At 37.6% G+C, this 9,644-nt stretch overlaps 1 protein-coding gene and 1 non-coding gene across 3 annotated transcripts in view; both read right to left on the minus strand.

The window, feature by feature from the left end:
• Positions 1-6,910, minus strand: part of LOC110133072 (flavin-containing monooxygenase 3) — a 26,558-nt gene extending 19,648 nt beyond the window's left edge. Inside the window, exons 1-2 of one of the 2 annotated variants that reach the window (XM_020886804.2) lie at positions 6,755-6,910; positions 5,933-6,070 (exon numbers count right to left, since the gene is read on the minus strand). In XM_020886804.2, coding sequence (XP_020742463.1) covers positions 5,933-6,064 — 132 coding nt within the window. In that variant the 5' untranslated portion in view covers positions 6,065-6,070; positions 6,755-6,910. Of the gene's footprint in view, positions 1-5,932; positions 6,071-6,610; positions 6,703-6,754 lie in introns of those variants that run through there. The other variant, XM_020886805.2, reaches the window with a different exon arrangement.
• A 1,069-nt stretch (positions 6,911-7,979) lies between these two features.
• On the minus strand, positions 7,980-8,052 carry TRNAE-UUC (transfer RNA glutamic acid (anticodon UUC)). The gene has a single exon. It is a non-coding gene; the product is annotated as a tRNA-Glu (tRNA).
• Between the last annotated feature and the right edge of the window lie 1,592 nt (positions 8,053-9,644).

Here is a 9,644-nt window from a genome sequence, read left to right on the forward strand (position 1 = left end):
GTTGTGTCTGACTCTTTGAAACCCTATGGACCATAGCCCACCAGACTCCTCTGTCCTTGGGATTCTCCAGGCAAGAATACTAGAATGGGTTGCCATGTCCTCCTTCCAGGGATCTTCCCGACCCAGGAATTTAACCAGTGTCTCTTATATCTCCTGCATTGGCAGGCGGTCTTTACCACTAGTGCCCACCTGGGAAGCCCGGAATTTAAGACTAGATCTAATCAAATGGGAATCCAGATCAAATAGTGATATAAGATATTCAAGGTCTATAGTCTTTTACTTCATATATTTTAATTTCATAGGAAACTGTTGAGGATGTACTCTCATATACTCTTCTAAAATGAGAGAATAAAAAAATAGTAAGAAGATAAAGTTTCCAGAAAACAGGGTTACCCAGGATAATAGCAGTGTGGTTAGCCTAGAGAAGGGAAACAATCCAGAAGAGTATTTTAAAGAGATAGTTAAGAGAAGAATTAATCTGGTAAAAAACCTCATGTATTTAACTGTTCAGAGGAGAGTCAGAATACTGTGGGAGAGGCTGGGAAGTGAATTAGAAATAGCATTGTGAAACTAAATCCACAAAGGCCACAAGGCAGTTATTAACTCCAGTGAAAACAAAAAGTTAATCAAGAAAGTGTAATCAGAATCCACTAAGCAGCTTGGCAATGATACTTTCGTGGTTGTAATAATACAAACATGAAGATTTATTAAACAAAAAGAATGGCATGACTACAGGAATAAGAGGAAATGGAAAATTTTGTAAATGAGTCTGTTCCAAAAATTCTATGGGATTATTGTTTGTATGTAGCACCAGTCAAAATAAATTCTATAAATGCAGAGGAAATTACAAGAAATGAGCCAAAAATGAACATGATACAACAGAGAATTCAAATTCAGCCTAGAAGAGGCTACGTATTAGAGTAACAGGAGATCCAGGGTTATCTGATTTTCTGATTTTTCAAAAGAAGACATTTCCCTAGATTTTTATGTGAAATATCCTGGTTTTAAAATAATGGACCGAAATTAAAAACATATAGATCAAGTAAAACAGACCAGCTTTAGTGTGAAAAGGGCCAAGCCAGTTTGCTAACTCTACAACATATATAAACTATTGATTTTTGTTTGGCAATTTTGTGATCATCCACCTCACTGAATTATCTTACTTTTTATAACCATTTTCCAATTGATATCTTTCATGGTATAAAATCAGATAGCAGTTGAGAATTTTTCCTCCATTCTTTTTTCTCCATTCTATTTTCTATTAAAAAAAATCATCAATCATTTTTCTTACTGAGTTGGTCCAAACTTCTAAAAGAACATTAATTAATAGATCTTTAAGTGAGAACTTAATTTCCTGGAGGCAGTATTTTCCATCTTCATTTTGTTATAAATTTCTATTTTATTGTATCATCAACTGAGGATTTCATTTTACTTACATCTTTTTTTCAAAAATTTTGAGGATTTCTTGACTTAAGAATCAGTTTAAGAAATGTTCCATCGGCACTTGAAAATAAGGCATATTTTGTCTTTTTGAAATACAGGATTTGTTGTGTATCAAGTGACAGACCAAAGTGCAAGATGCAATGCTTGCTTAGGTACTATTTGACCCAAACTATGATTCTTAAAAAAACAAACTGAAATCAGCTGTGTAAATATTAGTCAGTTCATAAGATTGCATTTTCAAATTCAAAGAGTCAAAAAAAAAAAAAAAAAAAACCTCTAAAAGGGACTCCAAAGAAAAACATTTTTTCCTTCCTTAAAAAAATTAACATTGTTTTCTGTCTGAAATGTTTTTCCCTTTGATGAAAAATCAAACTGTAGATCTCTTTGTAGAGTTGCTAGTTCATAAGGAAAAGCACTGAGCACTAGAAATTTAATTAGGGCTCATATAACTCAAAGTTGTCAGGTCCCTAGAATACAAATTTTTAGTGCCATATTAGAATATTCCAATCACATCAAAAGCCAAAATGTCTGGGGCCTTGTTATTGAGTAGTAATTCAATGGTAGATTAGTTGCCAAATTTGCATCAGAAAGCAGTGTGATTTTTGAAATATGATGGGTGTTTTCTGCTATTCCCTTCGGTTGTTGACTCTGCTACTGTGCATGTGGGATGCGAAGGTGGAGGAATGAGTTTAGGATGCTTGACAGTGATTATAATCAACACAAGGAAAGACTAAATATTAAAGATCAAATTGATACATAGGCTAGAAAAAAATCAGAGGAAGTGAACAATGGATTGAATGCCCAGAAAAAGGAGACTTTATTCATGACACTCAGGCCAAAATCCAGACAATTTGCTGACATATTGTTTGTGGAACTCCAGAGAAAGACAGACCTTTCCCCTAGACCTGCAGCCTAGTCATAAAGTGTTTTCTCAGTGATCAAAGCAGGTGAGGCAAATACATCATTCTGTCTTTAGATCAGGGTTAGAAGAAGGAACTACTAATAGAAGGACCTAAGAAAGTGCTGTAGGAAAAAGCTACAAAATTTGAACTATGTGCACTTTCCTTTTTTAAATTTAATTTGGCTGCATGATGCAGCATGCAAAATCTTAGTTCTCCGACCAAGGATCGAATCCATGGCTCCTGCATTGGAAACGTGGATTCTTAAACACTGGACTGCCAGGGAAGTCCCTGCAGTTTTATTTTTTTTACACTTAGTTAATGTTTGGATCTTAGAAAATGTAAAATGCTAACTTTATAAACTAAATGTAGTGAAAATACAAAATTTAACTTGATTTTATAGTATAATCCTATAATGTGATTTCTAGGTATACTGCTACAGACTCATAGAGGTATTTGAGAAGCACTGCAAGTCACAGCATTATTTGCAATCTTCAAGTCCTCCCACAAAGGTGAAATAATTAGGGAACTCTGAATAATCAACTGTATTAGTTTCATGTGGCTACTATAATAAATGACCACAAACCTGACAGCTTAAAACAACAGGAATCTATTCCCTTATCATTCCAGAGATCAGGAGTTGAAAATCAGCATCACTGGGCCTAAATCAAAGTGTTGGCAGGGCCAAGTCCATTCCAGAGGCTCTAGGGGAGATTCATTATCTCTTCCCGCTCCTGCTGGATGCCAGCATTTCTTGGTGTTTTTAGCATCTGGAGGCCACCTGTATTCCTTGACTAGTGTCTCCTTTCTCCACCTTCAAGGTTATAGCATAGCATCTTCAAATCTCTCTTTCTGATAAAGTCATATTCCCTTTTTTTCTTTTGTTTCTGTGTGTCAAATCTCCCTTTGCCTTTCTCTCTCTCTCTCTTTTTAAAGTTTATTTTATTTTCTGGCTGTGTCAGGTCTTAGTTGTGATATGTGGGATCTTTCACTGAGGCATGTGGGCTTAGTCGCCCCATGGCCAGCGTGTAGGATATTCATTTCCTGACCAGGGATCGAACTTGTGGAATGTGGATTCTTAACCACTGGATCACCAGGGAAGTCCCATGCCTTTCTCTTTTAGGGATAGATGTTATGGCATTTTGGCCCCACACAGATAATCCAGGATAATCTCATCTTCTCAAAATTATTAATTTAATCATAGCTGTAAGTATCTTTTTTTTCCTCATTAGGAATATTTACAGGTTCTAGAATCAGGACCTGTTATCTTTGAGGGGCCCATTGTTTGAATAGCCTATCTCTATCCACTGTCAGGCCCCTAAGGATTCACATTTATCCCACACGTCAAATACATTCACTTCATCCCAACATCCCCAAAGTGAATCCACTGCATCATCAAATCAAGTTCCAAATCTCACTTATGTATCATCAGCTCAATAATTCTAAATCTCACTATCTAAACTATCTAAATCAGGTATGAAAGAGACTCTGAGTGTAATTCGCCCTGGGACAGAATTCTCCATTTCTGCACCTGTCAAGCTAGAAAATAAGTTATCTTATTTCAACATACAATGATGGGACATTCATAGGGTACCAGTAACAAACATTTTCATTCCAAAAGGGACAAAATGGAAAGAAAAAAAGGAGTCATCAGTCCCAAGCAATTTTGGAATCCAGAAGGGTAAGTTTCATTAGGTTTCAAGTTCTGGGAAATAAGCATTTGTGTCTCAAGGCTCCAGCTTCTGGGTTTGAGGTTCCACCCTCTGGGGTAATTTTTCTTTTTCTTGAAGAGTACATGTTTGCAAGTGAGTAGTTTATCACTCCATGATGTTAAGATCAAATTTTAAAGCCTTCCTTGAGCAAAAGGAGAGGCAGCTACTCTCAAAAGCTTTATCAGCAGTGTCTTTCTTCAACAGTGCTTTGCAAAGTAAGTGTGAATATGAGGATCTGGTTAAGATCACTGGGTAGAAGACCTGCCAGTTCAATAGGCCACTTGTTGAAATGGCAACCAGCAGTTTATAAAGGGATTAAGAATTCAGACTGGAAATACAAATCAGACTGAATTGGAGTCTTGTCTTTGCCATTCACAAGCTATTTACCATTATTTTTTCTTTTCTTTTAAGCTTCAGATTCATTTGCAAAAGTGAAAAATTCATACCTAGCTTGCCAGATTATTATAAAGATGGAATGAAATGAGAAAGGTGTTTGGTATATAGAAAGTACTTAATAAAATAGCCCTATCAGCCTTCATTGTGCTAATTTGAAATTCTGTCGGCACATTCCAGTGACAAAGACTGAGCTCCACAATACTGGGAAGCTGCTATATAGCACAAGGAGCTCAGGTCAGTGCTCTGTGATGACCTAGAGGAGTGGGATGGGGGTGGTGGGGGGTTCAAAAGGGAGGGGATATATGTATATATATAGCTGGTCCATGTTGTTGTAAAGCAGAAAATAATACAATGTTTTAAAGCAATTATACCCCAGTTTTAGAAAAATTGATGCCGAGTGGTTCACAAAGAGTTCTTCTAAGTCTAGGAAATGTGTATATGAATAAGAACAATTCTCATATATTGATAATATTTAAAGAGCCATCACAGACACTTTCTTCTTAAACATAACCTTTCTATTAAGGTATAAAGTTTAACACTAATTTTGTATTTGTGGAGGGAATAGTGGTTTAACAGGGGTTATTGGGGAATTCCCTGGTGGTCCAGTGGTTAAAACTTCATGCTTCCAATGCAGAGGGTACAGGTTTGATCCTGGAAATTGAAATCCCACATGTTGTGTGGTGTGGCAAAAACAAAAAATGGGGTTATTGGTCTTCCTATGTTCCTATGTATTAATGGTTTATCAGAAGACGAAAGCAGGAGTAGGCTTAACCAGACACTATTCCTAAGATAGTAGACATGGAGAGAGTTGGGGGCCCAGGGAAGCCTTCACACCTGATAATATACTTGTTAGACAACACAGGAAGTGATCTAACAGCAGCTTACAAGCATACCTGCTAATAGAGTCCTTAATATAAGTGCACAGAAGTAAGCCTGGCAAGCTACAGTCTGTGAGGTCGCAAAGAGCTGGACGTGACTTAGTGACTGAACAACAACAAAAGTCATTGAAGAACTTCAAATCAGTGTGTCCTCTTCTTGATTCCTCTTGCAGCAGTCTGAAGAATTATGTGTTTTTGACAAGACCAAAAGTCAGCACCTGAAATCTTAAAATCTGTGGTCTGAATCACTAAGAGGTTGTTCCAGAAACTCAACAAATGCATGGAAAGAACCATCGCTTTTTAAATGATTAGCTCATGCAATTCTATTACATAAACCTAACAATATTTGACCATGGATTTTATCCCCAGGTGGCTCACTTATTAATGACTTATTGGAGTTGAGTTCTATACACACAGACTGACCAGTCCACTATCCCATCTACTTCTGAAGTAAGCAAGGGGTTTCCTTTCCAGCCTGCTACTGATGTTAAGCTTTGTAGAGCAAGTGTAACTGCCATGACAGCCTGTGCTCAAGGAACGTATTCTCACACACTCCCCCCCCCCCCCCCGGCTCCCCGGTCTGCTGCAGTGATGTCCCACTCACCGAGAATTTCCACAGGCCCCCGACGTCTTCACCCTTCTCAAAGCAGGTGGGTTCCAGTCCCTCTTCTAGGCAGTTCCTGATGGAGGCCAGGCCGCTGACGCCTGCTCCAATGATGGCCACTTTCTTCACCATGGTTGCCTGTGCAAAGGCCCAGAGATTCACAACTAAAACACATATGCACACACTTATACCCACAAACTGTTATGCATATATGAAAGAAGAAACAAATATATGTGTGTAAGTATATATGTATATGCACACATACATATATATATACACACATGTACATATACTCATACCCACTCCCATATGTATATACGAAGAGACATATGTATGTGTATGTATATACATACACACACATATTCATTTCTTCTTTCTACTTTACATAAGGCTTGATGAAGAATAAGGTCTGGTTCTGTCTGTATTTCACTATTTCCTCTAATAATGTTCTTAACCTTCTCAATTAAAAATAAAAATCATCTCTTTATCTAAAAATAACTTCTCACTAGCCACTACCCTTAACCTCCGTTCTAAAAATTTGTTTCATAATCTTTTCCTATTCCTGACAATATCTTTAGACCCTACTGTTACTTCTTTTTTTGTTTGTTTGTTTTTTAAGGTGAAATCACATAACTACACAGAAAAGTAGATTTGGATAACAAAAATTAGAATCCTTACTGCTCAGAAAAATAAAAGATCTCTATTGAACTATATATCATTCTCATTTTGGCCACATTTGGTATAAATGTAGCATATTCCTTCTCCATTTACCAGCCCCACTCTCCTCCCTCTCAAATCATTGCAGTATCATTCTTTTTCTACCTTTCTGTGATCTTCCTTCTTTCTGTAGATTTAAGTCTTGTCCAAAACGTCTGAGCAGTTTAAAAGAAAAAATACTTCCCTGAACCAAAGCTCTAGGAAAGTGGTATTGGAAAATGGGAGGAGCTACTCTTAAAGAGGAACTTGCTTCTGGGTCCTCCAGCATGTGAGGCAAAATCCATGCCCCCAGAGGGTTGGTCTCTGCTCCAGTCTATTGGCCACCCAGTCCCTGCTTTCCTTTTTGTCCTGGCAAACCCAATCTAATGCTTACAATCGTGGACTTTTGGCCTGGGACTCAGGCACTTGTCCCAGATAGATGACTCTGCAGTTTTCTGCTCCATTTTATGAGGTGTTATTCAAAGTTTTCTTTATTTTTCTCATTTCTAATTCTTCTGTAGGTATTTCATAGTAGCCTTCCGCCCCCGCCCCTGCCAATACTCTTGAAAACTAGTTGCTTAACTGAGATATCTCTGCAGTGATGATGAGTTTTCTCTCTTTCTTCCTATCCTTTCTTTTGACCTTTGAGGTTGAAGGTTAGATTTCTCAAGTTTGTCTTTCATTGATTCTGGCTAGTGTGTCGTCATGGAAAAGATCAAATTCCATACATTGATCCATTCGTACCAGGTAAAATTAGTTGGTCATAAGACTAAATAAACTATACCTAACTCCCAGTCATGAGGTATATTGAAGTTTGTAAAAATTGTTTTCCTACTAATTGTGTTCCTTAAAATTATGATACCTCAATTATTTTAAAATTGATACCTCAATTATTCTCCTCATTAAGCAGACAGTGTTTAGCATAAACTGACATATATTTAACTCTGGAGAAATTGCCCTTTGTGTCTTTTGGAGATGGTAATCCTCATCTCTTAAGTAAATATAGTAAAGTGGAGAGTCAGAAGCACCTCAGATCTTAGTTCAGTCACTTACAGCAGTGCGACATTGGACAAGTCATTAAGTCTCTTCAATTCTTGTTTTATTCATTAATCAAATGAAGATCTACACTACTACTATTTCTTGCTCAATTGTCACAAACTTAGAGGATATAAATGTATATGTATTTATATTTATACATATATATATATACACACACATATATATATATATAAATCTGGCATACAGTTAGCAATATAGTAAATGTGCATTGTAAGTAAGAAGAAACCACTTTTTAATTTTATTTTTATTAAAAAAATCTTTTTACTGTGCTGCTTGGCATGCAAAATCTTAATTCCCTGAATAGGGATCAAACCTGTGTCCCCTGCAGTGAAAGTGCAGAGTCTTAACCACTGGACCACCAGGGAAGTCCTCAGAACAACATTTTAAAATCACAGGTTCACTAAATTTTCTAGGCTGCAATTCAGTTCACATGAGTTTATCTCCTCTCATTTTATATAGAGCTTTTTTTAGTTTTTAATACTACACAAACTATAGTGATCACAGATACCTTCCTGAGGAAGCAGTACTGTCTGTATAGCCTTTTGTTGTCTAAGGGTGTGCACATCACACTCAGTTCTATCTTGGCCTCTGATGTTATTGTCTCTCTTCCCCTTTCTGCCCTTTATAGGAGTGTATTTCATCTGTGGTGTACCCATTAACTAGCCCATCCTCTCTCCCTGGCACCTCAGCCTAGTTTTTGGTTGCTGCAGTTTTCTGCAAAACCCTCTCATCTTCAGAATCCCAAATGCCCAGGCCCTGGTTGGAGGAGTGGCCACTCCCTGGGTCATCACCTCCTCTTTTCCACACTCCTTTATGTGGTTTCCTTCAGGATCTCTGGAGTGGGGCTGGGTGAGAGAGAACATTAGGAAGAACAATTTAGCTTAGAGAGTGTGGCACCCCCAAAGAGGAGTCCCTGCTGAATTGTAAGATTGCTGTTAATTCCTGGCCACTCTGCCTATATACTCTATTCGACTAGTCTTCTCCTGAATCCTGTAGTTTGAAGGTTCTAGGTGATAGTTTAAAAGTGGGTGCTTCCATGAGAGGAATGACAACTGATTTCCTGAAGGAATGTTGGTGCTGAGTGCCTAGACCCTACTAGCTCTCTCTCTTTTCTCTGTTCTTTGTCTTGTACAGCCCCCATAACTGCATAGAAAGATGCATTTACAAGCTTGTAAAGAGGTGTTCATTTTGTAGTACCCGGGGGATTCAATGTCTCCTTTCCTCACATGAACTCTAGAGCTGAGGTTGAGAAACTTTTTCTGCCAAAGGCCAGATATTAGATACTTTTTCTTTGTATTCCATGCAGTCTCTGTTGCAATGATACCACTCTGTGCTGTCATGTGAAAACAGCCATAGAAAATTGGTGGACATGGGTGTGTTCTCAGAAAACTTACTTATACACACTGATATGTGAAGTTCATATAATTTTTCTGTGTTATGAAATATTATTCTTTGATTTTCTTCCAACTGTTTCAAAATGTAAAAGTGACTCTTGGCTTGCAAGCTGTACAAAACAAATGGGGTGAGACTTGACCAGGTCTGTCCCTGCTTTAGAGAAACAGCCCTATTCTAAACAGCCCTGAACCACTGCTCAGGGTATTATGGGTCTTCTGCGAAGTGACGGTACTAAAATGCTTCAAAGTATGAGCATGTAGTTGTGTTTTTAAGAAATTTCCTAGGGAAGAAAGCTTCAAAATACATATGCTTTTTCCAGTTCAGTTTAGCAATCCTGATATATTCTTCTGTAGTGGGTGTTCATCACACTCCTGCTTGCCTCTGAAATGAGAAGAAGGCAGAATTACTCTTCAACTAATGGAGGTATGGCTGCAAATGTCACCCATTATCTGGGACAATAATTATTAGTTCCATCTTTTTATTTATCTGCTTATATGCAGAGATCATGAATCCCAAAAGGCTGCGACAATGGCCAAGAATGATGTAAAATGAAAGTAAAAAG

Source organism: Odocoileus virginianus, chromosome 11, assembly GCF_023699985.2.
Source record: "Odocoileus virginianus isolate 20LAN1187 ecotype Illinois chromosome 11, Ovbor_1.2, whole genome shotgun sequence".
NCBI lineage: Eukaryota > Metazoa > Chordata > Mammalia > Artiodactyla > Cervidae > Odocoileus > Odocoileus virginianus.